At 33.6% G+C, this 23,726-nt stretch overlaps 2 protein-coding genes, 1 long non-coding RNA gene and 1 pseudogene across 3 annotated transcripts; 2 read left to right on the plus strand and 2 right to left on the minus strand.

Moving 5' to 3' along the window:
- The first annotated feature begins 256 nt into the window (after positions 1 to 256).
- Positions 257 to 2,585, plus strand: LOC112101066 (annotated as a pseudogene).
- Positions 2,586 to 4,857: 2,272 nt separating this feature from the next.
- Positions 4,858 to 6,151, minus strand: LOC112101137. The gene is made up of 3 exons (XR_002907228.1): positions 6,005 to 6,151; positions 5,587 to 5,631; positions 4,858 to 5,115 (listed from the first exon to the last, which is right to left on the minus strand). It is a non-coding gene; the product is annotated as an uncharacterized LOC112101137 (long non-coding RNA).
- Positions 6,152 to 8,422: 2,271 nt separating this feature from the next.
- On the plus strand, positions 8,423 to 9,893 carry LOC18053449 (ethylene-responsive transcription factor 12). Its single transcript, XM_006449324.2, has one exon. The coding sequence runs from the start codon at positions 9,063 to 9,065 to the stop codon at positions 9,567 to 9,569; it is 507 nt and encodes a 168-aa protein (XP_006449387.1). The 5' UTR covers positions 8,423 to 9,062; the 3' UTR covers positions 9,570 to 9,893.
- A 4,400-nt stretch (positions 9,894 to 14,293) lies between these two features.
- Positions 14,294 to 17,734, minus strand: LOC18051601 (protein yippee-like At5g53940). Its single transcript, XM_006449325.2, has 5 exons — positions 17,448 to 17,734; positions 15,874 to 15,917; positions 15,200 to 15,308; positions 14,747 to 14,802; positions 14,294 to 14,653 (listed from the first exon to the last, which is right to left on the minus strand). The coding sequence occupies exons 1-5, from the start codon at positions 17,544 to 17,546 to the stop codon at positions 14,575 to 14,577; spliced, it is 387 nt and encodes a 128-aa protein (XP_006449388.1). The 5' UTR covers positions 17,547 to 17,734; the 3' UTR covers positions 14,294 to 14,574.
- Positions 17,735 to 23,726: the final 5,992 nt, after the last annotated feature.

Genomic DNA, 23,726 nt, shown 5'->3' on the forward strand with positions numbered 1-23,726 from the left:
TTAACTTGACATAAGAGTTATAACTAAAAGAAAACTCTACAATATAGTTTTTATTCAGCCCAAAAATATTATTATATTTTATTTTTTCTCTTAATATACTGTTGTCTTCAAATATTTTTTAATTTTGATATTATTTTAAATATTTGGAGATTTTATTAAATAATTTAAATACTTTATAATATGATAATAATTTTATTTAAGTCTTTAATTTTTTATTTATTGAATCATTTATCTATATCTATTATAAAATAAATAAATGGAGAATGAGGTGAGGATAAAGAAATCATTTTCTACGAGGAAATTCTCTGTCTCCACCTTACTAAATTTATTAAAAAATGAGGGAGGGAATGAAAGTGAAATTTTTAATGGGTGGGGAATGGAGTCGGCATCCCCACCCCCACCCCAACCTCTTTGCCTCCTTAGAAATCATAGCCCCTGCTAGCCCTAGTTTACTAATGGAGGCAGGCAAATAAAGCATAAAGCATACAACTGCCATGGGCCACGGCTGATGATCGAAGCAATTCTCTACTACTTTGCACTAAACAAGAAAAAGTTTTATATGTCGCCATTTTTTCAATCCGACAATTTCGGATAGTATTAAAGTCTGGGCGACTTTCACTTAAAAAATTGGGAAAAAGATCATTTATGCTGTTGTAAACTCGTTTTAAATTTTAATAAAATCTAATATTTTAGATTGGAAGTTGATTTGTGGGGTCCGCCTATGTTAAGGTACCACACTTTTTGTCCTTATTCTCCAAAGTCGTTGGATGCTTACTTGCTCAATCTAACGGATAAAATTAATTATTAGATAATTGATACAGCTACTTACAACCGTTGCAGCCGGTTACGTATTAATATAGCAGTTTTCGTTCTGATTGAACCACTTAAACCCTTAATTCAATCTGCCGAATATGCAGATGCAATCTCTGTTTTCCGTTTTGATTGCCGCCAAATTTGCCGCTGCAAATACCTCCGTCGTTTAGGAGTTCATTTGTGATTGATTATGGTGTTATTGTTGCCCTTCTTTTATTTTCTCGTTCCTCATTTAAGTCATTCGTTTTTCTCGATTTCTTATCAGTGGCTTTTGCCTTCTCTGTGGCTTTATTGTTCTCTCTCAATCTCGCTCTTCCTCGTTTGCCTTCGATTCCTTTGTTCTTCGCCCGTTCTTTCTCAATTAAACTCACTAATTCTTCCAAAATCTCGATGTCGCCTCTACCTGTGTTTTGGTCAATTGGGTCAAGGCCCAAGCTAGAAAAGATGGGAAATTCGGGTTGCTGGGTGCAAGCTTACATCAATGGCAACGTTTATGATGGTGAGTATAACAAAGGGAATGGCGACGTTTATGAGGGTGCAAGTTTACAGCAATGGCGACGTTTATGAGGGTGATTATAACAAAGGGAATTGTTATGGGAGTGGTGTGTATTATTGGTAGATATGAAGGTGACTAGGGTTGATGGCAAATATGATGGATATATAGTCGAGACTTAGGACAAAGGGAGCCGATATAGGGGCCAATGTAGGCAAGGCCTTAGGCATGGATTTGGGGTTTATAGGTTTTATACCGTAGATGTTTATGCAGATGAGTGGTCTAATGGGCAGAGTCATGGATGTGGAGTTCATACTTGTGAGGATGGAAGTCGATTATGTTGGCAAATTTAAGTGGGGTTCAAGCATGGCATTGGCCATTACCATTTTAGGTAATTTTTCTTCCCCTGTGGACTTAGTTTTATTAATTAATTGGGGTGTCTCGTGTTAATTTTTATTAAGTGTTTGTTACTGGATTGTGCTATTTGTTGTTAGAGTTAAGGACTGGTGACCCTTGTTTGTGCATTGGTTTCCATTGTTATTTTTTAGTTTTTACTTCAATTTTGAGGGCATTATTGATAGCACTAAATTGAATTAATGAAATGGTACTTGCATTAATGGGGAAAGATGAGGCACTTATCTGTTAGAATATGGTCAACAAGGATCATATCGTGAGCCGTGTAGTTTTGATTTATGAAATCTATTCCTTGTATCATTTTTTATTTCATCACCAGGAGTTTACTAGAGATATTGATCATGTGATTGTATTTCACTTGTTTCAAATTAGTGTTCTTACATTAGTACTAAACTGTTACCCTTTAGTGGATTCGCTGACAACTGTTGGATGATAATGTAAGTGAGCTTAGGTTTGATTGTAATTTTATTAATCAGTGGATAAAGGTTATAGTGATCTTGAAGATGTCATTCATTAGGATAATTTGTGTTCATTTTGTTGGTCTAGATACCTTGCTTAATTTCATTAGATAGTAAGTTTAATGGTAGATTGTAGCAATTGTTTGTTCTGGTATTTTTTAATGCATAAGCCTATAAATCTTTTCCTTCTCATATTGACATCCAGTTTTCTTACTTAGAAATGGGGAAACATATGGTGGAGAATATTTGCGGAAAAGAAGCATGGATTTGATGTCTATCATTTTGCCAATGGGCATCGGAATGAAGGAGCCTGGCATGAGGGTATAAGACAAGGGCTTGGAATGTACACATTAAAAAATGGGGGTTATTGGCAAAATAGAGGGAGAGAACAGAGGCGACGGCAATAGCTTGTGTTTAAATAATATTTGCCTTTTCCATCTTCTTAAGAATTTTGTAAAGTTAGATGTAACGCAAGAGTTGGAGCGCTGGTAAAAGACTTTCGGCTCAGCCTTTGTTGTATGTGAACTCATTGGTTTTCACAACGAAATATGATCAATGCCGGCCTGTATCTTGGGGAGTTGATGGATTTAATCCAAAAGGATAATCAACCTATGCCTTTGAAGGAATTGATTTCATTCCTCTAAAATACGAGAACAAAACTTTAATTTCAATTGGAGCTAGTTTCTCATGAATGATTACCAATAGTGGAAATCAATTTTCATTGTGGCCCATTTAAATAATTATAGCCATGATGTTTAACACCAAAATTTTGAAGCAACAGACCCTGCAGTTAACACCACAAAACTAAAAGTCCATCAAAATCTGTTTAATAAAGAGATTCAAATTCAAAACTTTCCAAACCAAATATCCAAGCATCGAAATCCATTTAGACAATCCTGCCTCAGGAATTACTCCTATCACAAATAAATGAAAAGAAAAAAAGATAGATTGGCAACAAAATTAACTCAGTCTGCTCCCTCAGCGTCCAAATGGTACTTCTCACGGTCACAACTCTAGCAATACTGGAAAGGAATATAGGACAGAATTTAGAATCATTTAAATTGAATACTCAAAAGTAAATAAGACAAACAATGAGAATCTTACTTCAAAGTGTAAGCACCTCTAGCTTTCACCTTGCCAAAGTCTTTGCAAGATTCCCACAACCTTCTTCTTCACAGCATACTACCAAGAGCAAAAAATATGTAAACATTTAATACATCCACAAGCAAAAGCGAACAGTCATTGAACCATGAGCATAAAAAGAAATCAAAAAGGATAAAGAGTAGGAAAGAGGGGAATGCAGTACCTTCCCACAGAATTCACAGAAGTACTTGCTGAGTGGACTGACCTCCATCTTCTTAAGCTGCTTACACAGATGAACTTTGGTTTCTCCTTATCGTTTATAGCTCCTGCTGCAGTTGAATCAAACTTTTATTACATTTCACAGAACCAGATGAACTTTGGACAGGTTCATATTCTGTAGCAATCATAATCCGATATCCCTGAGCTACAATCAGCCACCGATTCAGCTGCCAATTCTCCAATTTTAAACTTGGATTTCTCCCTTGATCAAGCAAAACTTGATTCAAGCTCCCCATTTGACACTGCAGATTCTGATTCTAATTCTATTTCAGTGTAAACTAACAAGAATAAATTTAAAACTGAAATTTTCGATTGCATCGTGCCTGATTATCTTGTATCATTGCTTTATCCTGGCTTGTAATGTATAATAGGAGAACATATAATTTAGGAACATAAGAGCCTTCTTTCTAGTGGGCTAGGGATATAAATTAGTCTTAGTACCACTTGTAATTTTTACATTTTATTTATAAAAAGCAATTGTAATAAACTTGATTTGCAAATGCTGCATAACCTTCGGAAAACAATCTGGCAGTGCTCAGAATGTGGGAGATGAGTTCATATAAAATCGAATCAAGCAAGACACAGCAGCAAACCATACAAGATTTTTTTAAACAACAGCTAATACAAAAACTCTGTGAAATTCATCAAGTAAGCAAATTCAAAAAGAATGCAACAATCTTACTTCGAAGAAGATTTCCACCATATTACACGGTAGAAGAGAATTAAAACAAAATTGTATTAAGCCAGATTCAAGAATAATAGGAGGATGTTGATAACATTGTCGTTTAAAAAGGTAATGGAGGATGTTAATAATATTGCCGGACATACAAGTTTTAATAGTAGTTGGATGATTGTACCTTCATATTGATTATACTTCTGGGAGACAACGACATGATATCATTCCTAGTAATCCCATAGAAGTTAGTTTGGAAAAGCATCTCCCTGCCACAGAAATACCATCATTTATGAAGTTTCTTTCAATACATCCACAGAATCGATCAACAAGTAAGAATTGTATGTATTTCAATCTCGAAATTATTGTTCATATTAATTAATGCACATAACTGTATTACTTTAACAATATCAAATTAATCTTACCCTTTTTTTAGATCATCATCCATGCAGAAGTTAATCAAACTTTCCTCTTCAATACCAAAAGGCCTAGGCATAAGAAATGGTCCAACCCGATAATGTCCTCTTTCAGGACATATTTTAATAAATGGCAACTCTCGATTGACAAAAGAACAGTACTTTCGGTCACAAATAGTAATGGCTGGCAAATTGTTAATCGGTTCACAATGCTTCTGTCGTAGCATCGACTCCTACAAAATTTGTTCCTTAAATTCATTGGAAGTTGGTGCAATTAAAACGTAACTAAAAATTAATATAAAAGTTAAAGAAATTAAACAAGTAACTCGATGAAAATTAAACTTTTCATATCAGTGATCACCTCAATCTCCATTTTATTGTGCAAGTTTTCAACACATTGTCCAGACACGCATGACCCGGTTACAGTATCTTCCAAATGGACTAAATCCATATGTTGTGCTCCTGAGATTGTCAAGGATCCTAGCCCTGAATGTTCGTTAATTCCAGGAGTATGTATACACATCAAATCAGGAAGCAATTAAGGCTTCAAAAGATAAAACTTTCTAAGCATTTTGAAGATAAAATGGGATACTGTAAATGAATTAAGACTATTATGAATATAATCATAAAAACAGCTGAGAACAATATCATCATCCAAGAACAAAATCAGATGTCCTTTATAATATGTTTACTGCTAAATTCTTCTTATGGGTGTTTTCCTCTGCATGCCATGAGAAAAGCACTCTTTTTTACATGTTCCAAATGCATGCTTAATTTAAGAACACCTGCAAACAACCCTATCCTTGGCTCCTTGCTACTAATGGAGAGGGCAACACCTCACACACAAACAGTAAGATAGACTTCGGAGACACTACATGTTGAACAGGCAGAACTTGTCCAAACAGACTCATATGATGGGAACATTCTGAAAAAAATGTTGAGCCATAAGGTGACTACCTGGTAGAGCCTGACCTTCTCTTAACAGAACCCCACTGAGCAGTCCTACAATATAAAACAATCATGAACATCAACTCATGGCCCATAAAGAACATGGTCAACATGAAAATTTATTCATTTTCTGCAACAGATATATAGCCTATTTTACCAAGTATACAAAGCATTTCAAGGGGGTACATTCCCAAAGCGCATGAACATGCTTGCTTTTATAGCCAAGCAACTCATTTTTTTCCTCACCTACGTGCAGCCCATTCACAAAACTAAATTAACAATTCATAACCCCAATGTCATCCATACATAATTGGCCACCAGCAGATAACACAAAAAACAAAACAAAATAAAAATAATAACCAAGCAAGGTTAATTGAATCACTGATATGGTTACATTTAACCATTACAAAAAGAAAGAAATATGTACCTTCACAGTTGATTGCAAGATAATAGCCCAATCATTCTACAAAATCTTCTCCAAGGAATTATTTCCCTCTCGCTCGCTCCTTCAACGTAGTGCTTATTGCAATCAAATTAAACAAGCAGTACTTGTTACTAATCTCGCCTTCACTTATTCTAACAAATAAACATGACCGACACTCCTAAGCAAATTACCATTGCCATACTGTTGCAAACAAAAATAAACATTTTTTTTTCTTTTTAATTACCTGCTGCCTCCGTTCCAGCGGCACAACAATAGATCAAGTGCACGTGAGAAATTGACTCTGTTCTAAGGCAAATTGATGTGTCTAATTGCTAAACTTCCATAACCACCCAATATCTTTTCCAGTTGGTTCCCGTTGTCATGTATCCGCCGTGAATTTTACTTGCATCGTTTCTGCCTTTATCAGGAGATACCAAAACTTTAAACTTCACAATAGCAATTTCTAGGGGAAATTTATCGTCATTTCTGGGGGTGAAAAAGAATTCAATTATTGGATTTTCTGGGGGAGGGAACGATTTTGATGATCTTAATTCCTTCCTGGGGTGTGAAAAATCTTTTGATGAAGGCCTCTAGTGGACGCTTATTTAACATTTTTTTTCCTTTGTTTAATTATTAAATTATCTTTCAACAACCGGCAATAGGCCTTTACCCATTTTTCTTTTTCGACCGTTAGATTCATTCAGTTTACATCCAACGGCAGTTTAGGATGGAGACAAAAAGTGTGGTACCTTACCACAGTGGTAACATAGGCGGATCCTGATTTGTGTGTATGGAAGAGTGTTCTCCTGACTTAAAATTATTTAATTGTTTATTTATTAGAGTCACCCAATCGAATGGTAGACGAAAGGAGATATGTACGCAACATTTTAACTTCAAAATATTATCATATAATTGAATGAATCTAATAAATGAAAATTAAGAAAATTTTTAAATCAAAATAATAGAATAATTTTCTAATAAGCACATCTTCATTTTAATAAAGTGACAATATTCTTGAAAAATAAAAATTTATAAATTTCAATACACTAACAAATAAAAAAACCACAGCATTTAGAGTGTGTGTGCGTGTATAGACACACACACACAACATTCCAACTTTAAAATATCATCATGTAATTGAATGAATCTAATAAGTGAAAAGTAAGAAACTTTTTAAATCAAAATTATAGAATAATTTTCTAATGAATACATCTTCATTTAAAAAAAGTGACAGTGTCATTGACGAATAAAAAATCATAAATTTCAATGCACTAATAATAAAAAAACAAAGCTTTTAATGTATTAAAATATATGTTTTTTAATATTTTAATAACATCTTCACTCTGAAAATGTTTTCGTTAAGAGTAATATATATATATATATATAGAGGACATCCTCACTTTGATGCTACTAACAAACAAAAAACACAAATTTCAATATATTGATATAAATATTTTTTTATAAAATATCACAAAAATTATACATGTTTTAAATGTGAAAAATCCAAATACATAGCATATTATCTTATAAAAAAATTAACCAATTAAAACTTGTCAAAAGAATAATTAAAAAAACTTAAACTTTTATAATTGACCTCTTCTATTATATATATATATATGTGTGTGTGTGTGTGTATGTACACACACACCCAAGATAAAAAATATATATATATATATATATATATATGTATATAAATTTCAATAAGATCTTGCCAAGTTACCATTTATGTAACTTATACAACTCATATAAAAATCAAGTGAATCCATTGTCACGTTATTATTCTTTTACATGTTTTTGTACATACTATAAGGTAACTTAGCAAAAATCATTTCAATATATTTAAGAGAATGGTCTAAATTTATTGAAACCGTTTTAAGGTAGAACACACATTCATAATTACACGATTAAAATTATAACATATTTTTTTTATTATTTATCATTTTATGTATATAATTATAATTTATATTCGATCTTAAAATTTATCATTTTATGTATATAATCATAATTTATATTATATCTTAAGCCAACTCCAAAATAGTACTTTAATCGAAAAACACTAGTATGGTTTCCTTGTCCTACTGAAGAATGCGTTCAGCCGATCAAAACTGTATATGTTGATATTTAAAATCCCGCATGGTCTCACAACACACGTGTCAAGTTTCATAGCTTAGTCAATTTTAAAGTTAAATAATCATGAAAATGGCTTTCACGTGACCATTTGTCAGTGAGGAGCAGCGTAGTAGTCTTTAGTCATCCACCGTACAGTTTCACTTTAACCCAATATTCTGGACCACACACCACACAAATACTGAATCCTCAAAACCGAGTCAAACACGCCAAATGCAAAATCAATTCCCCTCAATTTTTTAACTCTCCCTCGGCTCAAACCCGGCCCTGTCTCCTGCAACTCAGACACCTCTTACGTATCCTCCACGTGGGATCTCTGCACACTACCCTCCACTCGCTACCCGACACGCCACCCCGCTCTTTCTTCATCTTAATCATCATAATTCCACTCTATTTTTGCCTTTTTTTTTTATTATTACATCAAATATTTATATAATACTAAATTAATGCAGGCGCCGCTGAGCAGCGCCGTACAAAATGCATAGGGCTTACGTCACTTCGGCTCCACGACTAGTCACATGACACTCTCCTCCATCTCTCACGTCTAATCAGGCGGCGGCTCTCTACTTCTTTTACTTTTTTCTCTCTGTCTTTTCACGTAGGTCCCACTTTTATTTTTGTACGCTACTCTCTTTTTCAAAAAAACATCATCAGAATTTCAAAAAAAAAAATCATAGAATCAGCACCGTTGAGTTGAATTTCAAGTGAGAGTTTATAACTACATGAGAATCAGACGGTGGAGAGTGAATTGTGAATTCTTTATATAGAGTCATGCCGTCCAACCGACGATTACGGGTGACTTGGTGGGACCCCAATTTTTTTTTTTTTCTTAAAAAGCGCTACACAAACACAGTAGCGCTCTCTCTTCTGATAATTTTCTACTACTAATAGCTAAACATCTCTTCGGATTTTGTTTCTGTTTCTGTTTTTCTCAATGGCGTCCTCACGTGAGGGACACTACAGGGGTGTTAGAAAGAGGCCATGGGGGAGATACGCAGCTGAAATACGCGACCCGTGGAAGAAGACGAGGGTTTGGTTGGGTACATTTGACACCCCGGAGGAAGCTGCACTCGCGTACGACGGCGCTGCCAGGTCTCTCCGTGGAGCCAAAGCCAAGACCAACTTCCCAGCTCCGGTTACAAACTCTCTTCCACTTGATCTCAACGCACCGTCTGATACCAATACCAGTAATCAGCACCGTTGGATCACTCCTGGTCACCACCGTCATCAGCGCTTTGGATTTTGTGAATTTTTGCAAACTGGGGTTCTTAAAGAAATCAACTTTGCTGATAGGCAAGCAACTTCAGCTTCTGCACAAACTGACGCTGCGGTTATTGATGGCGCTCCGGTGGCTGATAATGGGTCTACTCCGTCCTTCTTTGGGATTGTGAGGCGTGGGTTGCCGATTGATTTGAATGAGCCGCCACCGCTCTGGCTTTGAGCTGTCAATTACTCCTGTGGCTTCTCGCTTAGGCATTTTACGACGTCGCACTGCATCTCACTTTTGTGACTACAACTACTCAACTACTGGTCTTACTACTACCACCTTTTATCATTTTGTTCTTCCTTTTTCTTTTTTTCTTATTTTTAGAGGGATTAGACCAAAAAAAAAAAAAAAAAACGGGGATAAGAATATTGGTGGGAAGTTGAGAGCCCATGTATATATAATGCTTTTTTTTTTCTTTTTATATGCTTGTTGTATGAATTATGAAACGCTTATCAGTTTCAATTCTTCGCGTTATGTATTTTGGTTCTTCGTATCATAGTTCTCGTTTAATTACTGTTTTTGCCTGCTTCCGGTTGAAGCACGAACGACCGTTGATCACATCATTTGCGACCGTCTGACGCACTGACCTGATTTTTGGGTTTTGGTAGTAGGATTTTGACTCGCACCCCTTTCTGGGGTTTCCTACGGATACAAACAAATTTCTTAACGCGCGAATTTTACACGCGCTGGTCAGTTGACTGTGCAAACTCAAAAAGTAGTCTCCGTTACGGAAGAACGCCAAGCAAGCGTGTGCGTTTAGCATTAGCATTTTCCTTCCTTGTAAAGATTGCCAGTCTCATCAGAGAGATCTGGCTCTGATGATTTTGTTGGTCGCGGTCAGTATATACCCACTCGCTGTCTGTACAATCGCGTAGTTTAGTTTTATAAAAAGTCTTAAAGGTCCAAAACACCCCCTTGCCGGTGTTAATTAGTGCCGTAACTAGCAGTCACCGTTGAGTTTCGCTTGAGATTCATTAAATGCGAGTTAATGCGGTAAAAGCGAACGAGACAGTACGACTAATAAAGCAAAGTTTGTTTTTGTAACTCGCGAAATTGAGGAAGTAATCGCGTCTGTTGTGGATAAAGTTTTCTTTGTTGAGACGTCACTTTTTGCTTTTTAAGGAAATTGGGCGCGTTTCTCATGTGCCGGCTTTTTCCATTATTTTTTATTTTTTTGGTGGAGTAATGTGGTCAATTTATTCATAGCTAGCTGCTGATTTTTAAAATAATTAATGTCAATTGGTTTTTTTTTAAAAAAAAAACTTAAATCTCTCTTAATTTTGGCCCAGCCCCATCTCGTAGCTAGCGAATTTGACTCCCAATCGACATGAAATGATGTTTACGACCAACTACTCCAATTTACCATGTATTATGAACTTTATTATATTAAAATATTTTCACAAACGGTCAAAAGTATCCATGATTAATGCATTGTATTTGATTAATATCTGTGAGAATGCGTTTTAGAATGATAATTACGTTTAGAGTGTGTAATTGAGTGGCAAAAGGGAAATATAAATCAACTCTATGACAGCTCAAATCAAAACTCTTGAGTGGGCAAATAATTTAAATGGTAAAAACATTTGGCCAGCCTACTCTTCATTGCTCATACGAAACAAACCTATCACTATGCACGTAACTTTTAAGTATCTACGGGGGTGACAAATCAAAATATAAAATGCAAAAGGCTAGCCAGGCGGCCTATGAAATATAGCAGTCTTCATCATCATCATCACATATCCTATTGTCTCCGCTCTCTTTCTTTCTTTCTTTCTTTATTATATCCATCCATCTCTCTAGAAATAATATAACATTCTTATCACATAGACAATAGGATATGGCTGTAGCCTGTTTGATGGTCATCAGGTCAATGTTTCCTTTTATCCGCCTTGTGTTGGACGGTGCTGGCTTTGTTAATTCATAAAGCATCTTATATATTAATTGCCAACATAAATAAATTCTTAAGATTATTTTCCATGACGACCAACGTAAAAAAAAAAATCCATAAAACAAATTCCGCCACTGAATTATTTGAAATCATTTCCCATGTTGGTTCCATAAACACTCTTCTATATATTTTATTAATTACTCGCAAAGTTTGAATGTAAAAATTGATAAATTGAAAATGTTTACTTCACAAATCTTTTAGACTGCGCCACGAAATATAGTTACATAAATGTAGACTTCTTAAAAATCTAAATTATGATGATTATAGTTTGTCCTATAAAAAAAATGACAATAATTTGTAATTTAAGTGTGATAATTTTAAATTAAGTTTTTTTTAACACCATTATTATATTCAACCTATTACTAATATTACATCATATCACTATTGATATTTACATTGAGACTATTATTAAAATTAATTTACACTAAATACTATTTATGTTTTAATCCTTACTAATACTCGAAGATACTTTCAAGATTTTTATCCTCATTAATTTTTCAGAGATATTTACTATACTCACATGTTGCAAGAGAGAATACTTTTTTTTTTCCTGTAATTAAGGAAAGAATAGTTTTTATAATATTCTATGTGAACTTAGAACTAAAGTACTGTCTCCGCACTATGTAACTGCGGAAAGAATAAAGTCCTTATAATATTTTATGGGAGCTATAAAAGGAATAAAGTCTATAATACACTATGGGGACTTAGAACCATGCCAAAGGCCGGGTGGCTAAGTGCGACATTTTAAATACGGTTGGGGGTGTAAAAGTAAGTTAAAGAAAGTTTTGTTCATGCCCTTTGTAGAGTAGAGTCCAGTCAAGTCAAATAAAAGAAAAGAAAAATGACAAATGAATGAGAAAATTAAAACCAGCACGCAAGCTCAGAAGTCAGAACTCAGAACCTAATACAATCGTCATCACTGACACAGTATCAGCTGCATCATCACTGCTGCACCTTCGCATCGCCGGCCGTCATTTCATGACTCATTGGACCCTCCCATTTGTGGGCCCCCGCGCTCCCAAATACATTTTCTTCATTTGCACTGCTAAATAGTGTGGGGCCTGTTACCATGTACGTGGCGGAAATAGGACTGAGCATGATATGGGCCCCGCACGAACGCATCTGTCGGCAACAGAGGCGTCACTGCGGTCTAGCATTACACTCAAAAACACTAAAAAAACATCAAAACAAGTAAAGCAGATGTTTTGCATTTGTTTGTTTTATGGCGCACAGAAACTCCGTGAATCTCCGTGACGGCGGCTCGATTTCGACGTCGGTCTGCATGCTGTGGAAGTGTTTAACGGCGCCGTTAAGTTGGAGTAATGCATGTGTTCTTCTTTTTATACTATGTCACATCATCTCACGTCACTTTTTGTCCTAAAAGTTCATAATAATCATCATACAAGATGTATGCATAAGTTACCATGCATCATCATCATCATCATCATCATCTATATATGGTAGGTTGCAGGTTTGACCAGCTCTTTGAAAGCGTGGAGGGTAGAAAGCGGGGCTGGTCCCATCATGAGGTGGGGACTCTTCTGTAAAGTTAATTGTCTTCTATATCACAGAACTAATTTTATTTTCTTTAAGGCACAATCGATGTTTAATTAAAAAAAAAAAAATCACTTGATTTGGGGGAAATTCATTATGAATTATTCCCGAAAATGAGTATTAAATTAGGTGGTTACTCATCCAAACTGCAAAGAAGAATCTAAAGCAAAGATCTTCGTTTTTTAAATCATACTTTAGGTCTTAATCAAACAATTAACTGGCAATTTATGATAAAATCTTGTCACAGTCGATCGAGTGTGTGTTGTGGCGGAACAACAAGACCCCGGAATTGGAAATACTGCTTCTTGTAAAGTGGGATGTTTTTGCTTTTGAAAACAAAACCATGGGCTCCAACCTCAGTGGCGGGCCCACCTGATGAAGAAATGTTGACATCATTGAATTTTCTTTTACGTGTGCGCCACGTGTTGTGCGTAGCCGCACATCATTAATCACATGACTGAAGTTGGACGGTGGCTCCGATCTCACCCGCTTCTCCGTTATTTTCCGGGCCCATAATCTTCTTGAAAATATTTTTTTTTCAAAAAGATTTCACAATTATTCTTTGCATCTGTGTGTCTATTAATGATAAATGCAAATCTGATAAGATAAGCCGGGGCCATATACTGTTGAGAAATACAGTACTGTCCCGAAATTAGTATTGGTTTGGGTAGGTCGTTCTGAGTTGGGGCTATGGTTTTAAATTATTAAGACGGCTTGATTTTGACTCGGTTTATTTATTTATTTTTAACACAGCCTAATAGGACATAAAGATTGTGATGTACGGGAGGCGAAAACAATAGTCCAAATCAATAGACCCTAAAATTGTTTTGTGGGACAAAACTACGTTACAGACTCTGTATGTAACAGCTCAAGGTCCTTGTTTTGTGTTCATAAGATAGAATAGGAATTTTGCCAAAATCCTAATATGTCAATGTGATTATTTGTTGTGAGTTTATTATGATTTTAATCAAGTACGTGGGACCAATATTTTGCATTCATTGAGACTTATTTTGTCCCTATTGAAGCATGTTTCACATGTCTAATTACGACTTATGAGGCGGCTTCTACACCTTATAATTTAGGAAACCCGAAACCCTCATCATGTTGATTATTCAACGAAGCTTAAAACGGATTTGAAAATTTTAATGCTCCTTCAAAATTAACTTTTGTTTTCCCTCTTTATATCCATTTTTTGCCTGGACAAGTCAAATACATTGGATATCTCACTATCTCGTGGGGACTCTTTGTTCAGTCATTTTCCCAATGAAAACACGAGGGCCCATCGCCTTTTTTGGGACAATTCTTTTTTTCTAAAAAAATTAAAGGCATACGCCCTTCAACCTCCCAGCAATTAGCCACAGCGAAGCACCTAAAGTAGTTGAAGTTGATCACGCAGTTTTATGCAAAAGAAACCAAACATTAGCATGGTAATAATTACATATATACGACTTCACTTGTATATCTCAAAATAATTCTCCATTCACGGCCAACTTCGTGAGCCAATGGCCCCCCTAAACGTTGGTCAAGGGCGATGCGGTGCTAAACAAGATTTTGGCCAAAAGTCCACATAATAGAAACACAAAGCAGCCGTCTACCGTTCCCACAATTGTGTAAATGGCTCCTTAACAGTCTATTGTCTTGCCACTATGGTTTAGATTTAATTTAAACTTCACGTTCCTAAGGAGTTTCTGCCTCATTTGAATGAGTATGGGTTTCGAGACTAAGTTCCTCTGTGACCTCTTCAACAATCCTCCATCTGCAAGATGTGCAAATATCGGACAAGTATTGAGTTAACATTTAAAAGAAGACTGAAACTAAAAGCTCAAAGACATATTTGCCTATTCGGTACCTTTCAAGAACAAACTTCCCTTCTTTGTATTTTTGGTTTTTGTCGTGTGCAGCAACCTGCATGCAGGTCATAGGCTCCATAAAAATGATTGCTAATTACCATAAGCTGATGTCTGGATGGTGAAATAACTGCTAAAATAAACCAGGAACAGGCTATGCAGCAGCTAACGATGGCCGATGTGTAGCCTTTTAGAGTTTGATCTTAAGGAAAAGAATAATCATTTGTAAAAATGCAGACACTTTATATTGTGTCAAGATAAAAATTTTTCTGGAGAAACGATTAAGATAAATCCAACGGCTCAATGTTCGCTAAAGAAAGCATTTCCCGAAAATTTTCTTCTTTTACTATTTTGCTGCCAATTTCTACTATAAAGCTTGCATGATGTTGCTGCCCCCGAAATATTACTCAAATTTTCGCTGAAAAACAAGAGAAGAATGGCTGAAAGGAGCTTACGTATTTCCAGCCAACAATTTGTCCGCAGCAGCAGCAAAATATATCCTCCACAGTATGCATGCCAGAGAGCATCAACCTCTCCTCTTGAGGTCCAAGCATTATATTCACCCTGAAGATCCAATGTGTCAGAAATAATGGTATGGATACAATTGACCAGGTATCATTTTTCAACCTTTTAATTGTTGGAACATTTAAATCCTTAGGATCATAAAGACAGATTTTCAAATGAGATATAAACAGTAATTCACGAAATTTATATAATTAAGGTCAGCAAACTGAATAACTCTATTATGATATTGATATACATGCCGACTAGATTTTCGTTGAAATCAACCATATGAAGTGTTTGGTAAAATATAAAAGAAAGAAAGAAATAGAGATGACCAGTTTCTTAGCACCAGTAGAATTGGATTCACGGGAACATGATCTGTAGATCAAATATTCAAATAGCAACATTGAGAGAGACAATTCAGAAACTGGCTTTTACGTTGTTGTCTTAAAAATAAGCTGTGTTGGACCAAACCTCTGTATATGACTCATTGCAAACCATAAAAGACAATTATTCACAAATTCTAGAAAAATGAAATCACAAGGTAAAAAGAACCATATTCTTTCTTCAGTCCAACATAGAGGAAAGGGAAGCAGCATAAAGCAAAAATCATAGAAAAACTTACACATCACTGAAGAGGTATGCCCTTCCTCGACGACAATTAAAGGACTGATCATATTAAAAAGCAACAAACTAAAGTCAAAAAGTTGAACAACATTGCATATAAACTCATTCTACATATGCACAAAAAATAGTAGAAACTACTGTTTAAATTTCTTTGTTTCAATCTGTTGATTCAATGATATCATCCTAGATGCAATATACATCTATGAGTGCATATAAACAGGAATTGTGAGAAAGAAACCATCAATGAGTTAAATCCATTGCATAACACAAATTCCATTATAAGAATAACCTTCCCAATAGCACAAAAGAAATGTTCTTTTACCAAGGCCAGAAAAAAAAAAAAAAAAAAAAAAAAAAAGAGTTATAAGAAATTATTGAATTTGATGCAATCCAAAAAAAATGTGTATTTTCTGTGAAATCCCAAGAGGTTCAGGTAATATCCTATATCTATATGGAGGTAGTGTAGTAACCAAGCAAAACTTTGGAGACATCTTTTCACAATAGGACAGTATGACATCAGTTATTGGATAAATGGCCGCTAAATAATTATTTATTGAGAATTCAAATTTGATGGAGTTGAGACATGGGAGCAACCACTTAATGAATTACTATTCTGCAGTTAGCATCCAATGATAACACTTAAAAGGATCAGTACCAGTTAATTACCTTTTTCTTAAAAATTTTAAAACAACGGTGAAGCGTATCTGCACTTCTATCATTCGACTGGAACTTTACATTTACAAGGCCATTCAGTTTGCTTATCCTCATGGATAATTTATTCGTTTATTAAACAGGAACAGAAAAAGGTTCACATAGAGGTTTCTCTTAGTTTGGCGGTTCACTAATCTCATACCCACATTTTTCTCAAGTAAGCTAAAACTTATAATTCTCAATCACATTAAAAACCAAAGTTAGTGACTATTTCCTTTCCTAATTCCACCATAACACCATCTACATCTTTTTAATGTCATTATAGACCAATTAAGACCTATCTTCCCACCCCTTTGATCATCCAGAATAAACTAAAATGTAAAACAATTTTCCCCATTGTCTAAAAAAAACGATTTTAAAAACTACTTTTATATGTCCAATGAAAAATAATATTTTTCCTGTGTATTGTAGTCAGAATTCCTCGGCCGATAATAACACATACAGGCACTAAATCAATTTATCCAAATAATGTGACACTTTTCTAATAGTTAAAATCAACAAGACAATAATTTCATCTCTCCCAACAATTCCAAGTTAGCTCAAAATCCAGTCCATACACATTCACATTCGAATACCAGTTAAGTTCCACAGCAACCCAATAACCCTAAGCCAGCTAAACAATCTTCCTTATCTCCCAGACCCAAACCCAGTTGGTTTTGGCAAAACCCTAGATGCCCGTTAATTCAACATCACGATATTTAATTTCTTTGAAAAACTCCACCCTCTATATTGACCAAATTCAGTGAATTACCCAGGCAATTGACTAAATTTCCAATTAATTTTGTAAATTTAATCACATCAGTTCTAATTGTATGACTAATTATGATTTAATTAAAAAAAAGTTCAGAAGAGAAACAATACCCAGGAAAGGACACTATCAGCAAGAGCGAGATGGCTGTTACAGAATCTGCATTTGTAATAAGACCTGCCTTTCAGCTCCACCAGAAAAATCCTTCCCATTTGAATTGCAATTTGCAAGCAAAAACAATTAAGTTTGACCTGTCATATTATCAACAACACAACAACGTCACCTTCGCAACTAATTAGACTACTTTCTGCTGTTAACTTGGCAAGTTAAGACACCAGACAACGCATGTTCAAGTTTGATTCGCCCGGCTTTCGTCACACTTTATTATTTGATGGGATCGAACTCATCGAGACACTGGGTTTCTCAAAACTGGCGCAATGTCTGCTCATCTTTTAATTTCTAACCTAAAATCCATCTGGAATTACAAAATAACCCTCAGACAAAGGCATAAATTCAAACCACAACAACAAATGTGAAATCTTACCTAAAAATCCTCCACCCAAACGCCATTCTCGAATTCAAATCGTATGGCTTCATCTTTAAGTTAAAGTTTTTTTAATTAGGTGTTAATTTAGCATGATATCATAGCACACTTCACCTAAAGATTTTGCCTAAATCTCCCGCATATTAATTAAATTCATACGAAGTGGTGATTCAAACAATTAACAGCAGAAACACTCAATCCCAATTATTACCCAATAAGGCTACTGTAGTGTTGTATTATAAGTATAAAATAAAATTAACTTAATTTGTAAGTTACAACAACTATTATTTACCGAATACTTTAGTGTTGTACTCAAACTCATTACCAAACAAGGTTTAAAGCTCACTTGTACTTGATCTTTTTCAAGATTAAGACTTTGTTTGATATATATATATATTAATAGAGCTTATTTAAGTAGAACTTTTACAAAAAGAGGTTTTACACAAAAAAAAAAATATTTGAGTTTTTTGATTGTCAATTAGAACTTTTATTAAAAATTATAAGATTATTTTAATAGATAATTTTTAAAGTTATATTATGTGCGATTGTGAAACAAATTAATGGTATGTTTGATTTGAAAAAATGAAAAAAAAAAGAGAGGAGAGGAAAGGAAGAAAAAAAGAATGAAATAAGGGGAGAAAATATAAATTTCATATGATCGTATCAAATCAAACAATCAAATTGAAATTTACAATCTTTTTTCCTCATTTTCTCTTTGACTCTCTTTTTCCCCTCATCTTCTCTCCCCCTCTTTCCTTGAGTGTAAATTGATAATTTTTTTTATCTCACTTGCATAAACGAGACAGGACTGGGATTGACAAATCCCGTCTCATTCTATCTTGTTGGCAATCCTGTTGATTTGATTTATTATTATATTATTGAATTATTTAATATTTTAACATGATTGAAGTTGTTATTGTCCAAATCTATAGTTTTTGAAGAATAAGTCTTAATATTTATGTGCAATGGAAGCAAATAGGTAATTAAAAAAAAATTAGTATAAAATTATATTCAAACATACATTAAGTCATAATAAAACTACTATTTGGTAATTCTACTTTGTATTTATTCAAGATTTTTGCTCTATTGAATTATGATGATCATTAAAAGAAAAAAGCCAGAATTTACTTATTTACATTTGGACTGTTCAGGATAATGGGATAAGACGAGATTATGATAAATTTTTGTCCCAAAAAAATAAAGGAACGGAAATAAGACTTTTTTATTTATCTCATTTGCATGTATGGGACGGGACCAGGATTGGCAAATCCCGTCCCATCTCGTCCATTTGCCAACATGAATCATATGTGAGTTAAAGCAAGTTTTTCAAGGTCGAGTGGTGGGTTGTTGCTTTCACATCTGTAAGGGTAGCAGCTTGAGTCCTAATGGACTCCACTTTCTCCATCAATAAAAAATAATTGAGTGGAGGTTATCAGAATCTTTCTCCCTAACAAAAAATTGTAAGTAGAGCAGACATTTCTCGACTATTAAAAAAAGTGGGCAACCTCGGACAAAAAATTGTGAGTGGAGTACATATCCCTCCAATATTAGACAGGCAGACAATCTAGATAGTGCTTCATAAAGATTTAAGATAAACTAATACCAATAGTTGCATGTATTAATAACAATTTATATATATCTAACGTAATATCCAATTGTCTGTTTGTATTATCAGTATTAAAAAAAAAAAGAGGTTTCCATTTTTTTATACTAGTTTTCTACCATAAAAGTAAGGTCCAACTATCTAATTTTCATTATTGATTATAGTAACTTAAAATAATTCATTCAAATTCTTTAATAAAGTAAACACATAAATTAGAATATATTTTATTTTGGATTTAGATTTCTACAGTTCAAGTAAATAATTTATTCTAATTTTTATTATTCATTCTGATTTGAGCTTATCCCAATTATCAACCAAAAAATGCACCATAGTTAAATCTCTAAAGCAATAGAACTATCATTCTTTTTATTAATGATGGGCTAATCATTGATTAAAGACTTTTTTTTTTCAAATTTTTCTCCCATCATACATCACAAATTTTGACATAGGACATTATTTTAGGATTTAAGAATTTTTTTTAGATATTCTAATATTTTTTATTTTTAATTAGAGTCAAGTATAGTCAGGGTTTTATTTCCATTATAATTGTGATTTGATTTTCTTTTTAAGTTAATTTAGGAAAATAGGTTTCCCTATTATAAATAAGGAGATCGTTATTATTTTCATAACATTTTGATTAAAACAAACCCCTCTTTTATACTTTCTTTGAGAAAATCTATCAAAATCTCTCTTGTAGAGTCGTTTCAATTATAGTGACATTTAATCTCACTTATAGCAATATAAAAAATCCCATTGAGTCTTTTAAATTAGAATGAGATCTAATCATGCTTCGATTAAAGTGTAATTTAATTGCGTTGGCTTGGTCTGATACTAGAACGATATCTAATGTTTATCTAAATTATCAATGTGCTTCCGTTACTCCACTCTATATTAGTATCAAAGTAGCTTTGTGCCAATCACATCCATCCTCACTGAATCCATCACAAAAAAAAAAAAACAAAAAAAAGATCCTAAAATTTTAAAAACCCTAGCCATTACATTCACCACCATTGTCATGGGCGCAACCATCATTCAACACCACAATACAAGATTCCCTATCCTTCAACAACCAAAACCGAACCATTGTTGACAGAAGCTATTGTAAGGAACCATAGCACAAAGCCACAAAAATCCATGAGCTTCCTTACTTTAATCACTGCCAATCTCATCATTCTAGTCGTCTTCTTCACCACGCAAAACAACTATCAACCTCAACATCGGGTAAAAGCTTGTTTAGTCCCTATATTATGAGGTTAGTGTCCATTTAGTCCCTGTATTTTTAAAAACACCTCAAAACATCCCTGCTACTAAATATTGACACTTATGCCATTATTATTATTTTTTTAACTTACTTTTACAATATTACATTTTTACAATAATGTTTCTTTTTTGGATATTAATAAAAAATTAAATTATCAAATTAAACTCAAAAATAAAATAAAAACAAAAAAGGTATATATTAATTTTTGTGGAAGCTCACGTATGTCTAAAAAATTAATATCGTAAAAAATTACATTATCAATTTTTTTAGAAAAATTAATATTTTAACTCAAGAGTGTGTTCCACAAAAATTAATATAAATTTTTTTATTTTATTTTATTTTTTGGTGTTAAACTAGTAATTTATTTTTTTCTTTTTAATAATGTCTAAAAAAATTATTATAATATGGTTATTTTTTTCTTTTTAATAATGTCTAAAAAATTATTATAATAGGACAATATTATAAAAATAAGTTAAAAGGAACAAAAGATAATGGCAAAAGTGTCAATAATTTAATAGTAGGGATGATTTGAGGTATTTTTAAAAATATAAGAACTAAACGGGCACTAACTTTAAAATATAGGGACTAAACGAGCTTTTACCCCTCAACATCCATAGTTTGTCAAATTCTAGCCACTATCGAGAACGACAGTTGCCAAAATATGGCAACCAAACCAAACCAAACTCGTGGCCCAACTTCGTCATTTCCATCCACCGATGTCGCCGTAAGATGATTGCCACTACTAAAATTAGCTTGCTCTGACTCGTCCTCTCTTCAAGATCCGTCTTTTTTTTGTCACAATCACAGACACCAATTGCTGGCAACACCAAAACCTTAAAAGTCAAGTTATTTATAGTTTTTTCGTTGGTTGTATTTTTAATTTGAGTAAAAAAATGACAAAGATAGATTATTAGGGTTCGTATTATCTCCTTAAACTTAAAGATATCTCGATTTTTTATTGTAATATGAAAGATATTTTTAATTGGATTTTCATAATGGATGATTTTCTTCAAATTGTTCCATCGAAAGTTGTTTTCTCTCACGCATCATTTAAGCTAATATATGATGCTTTAACTTGGTGGGAACAACTACAAGAATCAAAGATTTGACAAGGGTAAGATGAAATCAAATAATGGTTTGACATGATATAATTAATGGAATACTATTTTATTCATTGTAATGATGTTGAACTATCTCTTTTTACACCAATGAAAGTATATGATGATACTATTGTTGATTTACTTAAGATTTTTAAAGATGAGGTACAACTTATTCTTGATAAAAGTAGTTTGTGCAGCAAACTCAAGTTGATGAAACCTTAGCAATGATTGACATGATTATGCCTATTTACATTGAAAGAAAAAAAGTTATTTATAAAGAAGATTTGACTGCAAAGATAAAGTTAATTGGCAAGAACATTGAGAATAATTTAACAAAAGACTTGAGAGGCTTGGAAGTGATTTGTTCAAACAAGACATTATCTTCCCGAAGAGTTACTCATAAGTGCAAGAAAAAGATGAAGCATGGAGAATTTCGAGTTTCAAGAACGATTGATGAAAAAAAGCTATAAGTTCAAGCTCAAAGACGCTTTGATGCTTCACTTCAAGTTTCATCCTCCAAATAAACTCAATGATGATTTTTTTTTTTAAGAGTGGCAAACTGATGTAAGTTGTTATTTTGATGTAAGTTGTTATTTTAAGATTTTAGAATTATTATATTTCTATTTTTAATTAGTGTCAAGTTAACTTGTGAAATATGTTTGTCCTATTATAAATAGGGTTCATTTTTTTAATTAATAAAAGCCTCTCTTTTATAATTCCTTTGAGAATATCTATTGAAATCTCTCTTATAAAGTTATTTGGATTAGAGTATCATCTAACTTAACTTAAAGTGATATAAAAAATGTCATTAAGTTGTTTGGATTAGAAAAATATCCAATCATGCTTCAATTATATCATAACCTAATCGCGTTGGCTTAGTCTGATAGTAAAATAATATCTAGTGTTTATCTACTCTATTAACCTACTTGTGCTATCCTGCTCCGACAAACTTTAAAGGGAATAAGTTATTGCATATCTCTTGTAAGAAATAATGTAACCGTTTATATGTTAAATACAAATTTTTTATGTGTATGATTATTATATGACTATACTATATTACCCACGGCTCTGTATTCTACTTGTCATCTCGTCACTGGTTAAGTACTAGAAATAGCTGTCATTTGGTGGTTTTATGTAATTTTTTTAAAACCATGATATTATGTATGTTCCAATAATATTTACCATTAAAAATTTATTAGAATGAGTATAAATCAAGTATATTATAATATAATTTAAAATTTTATCCATTTCTTAGAATTTTTTTAATTTCTAATTTTCTTATTTAAAAAAGAATGGTGATCCAAAAAAAAATTAACAAAGCCGCGAGGCACGTTACAAGTAATATTGTCTTCACAAGAGCAACAAAATATGTTCGCAAGTTCCCCCACCCCGCATTCTTCCAAATAAATATATCCGTCAGTTGCAGCAATAGATTGGAAGACTAAACGTGTGAGACTGCCATTGGATTATTTTAACCGGTGGCTTTAACCTTGTCCTTACGTATGAAATCTGAAAACCATAATTAATTAAATTTTCCTTTTCTTTTTTTTTTAAACGTCGTTTAGAAATGATTAGGAAGGGGCTGCCGATTGAAACAGCCGACCTTTCTAGAAAAGATGAGCTAAATTGCGCTGAAGCTGCAATATTTCACCAACTTAGAGAGAGAGAGAGAGAGAGAGAGAGAGAGAGAGAGAGAGAGCAGCTGTCACCTCAAATGGCAACAAAAGTCCACTCAAGAGGGCAGCAGCAACGCAGCCGCCCCACACCCCACCACCCACCAGCCCTTTTTCCAGTTTTATTATTTATTAATTATTCGGCGGTTTCTTTTTTAATTCAATTACAAATACAAAATTAATTACTTGGTTGTTTGCTCCAATCCCTTGA

This window comes from Citrus clementina, unplaced genomic scaffold, assembly GCF_000493195.1.
Source record: "Citrus clementina cultivar Clemenules unplaced genomic scaffold, Citrus_clementina_v1.0 scaffold_2, whole genome shotgun sequence".
Lineage (NCBI taxonomy): Eukaryota > Viridiplantae > Streptophyta > Magnoliopsida > Sapindales > Rutaceae > Citrus > Citrus x clementina.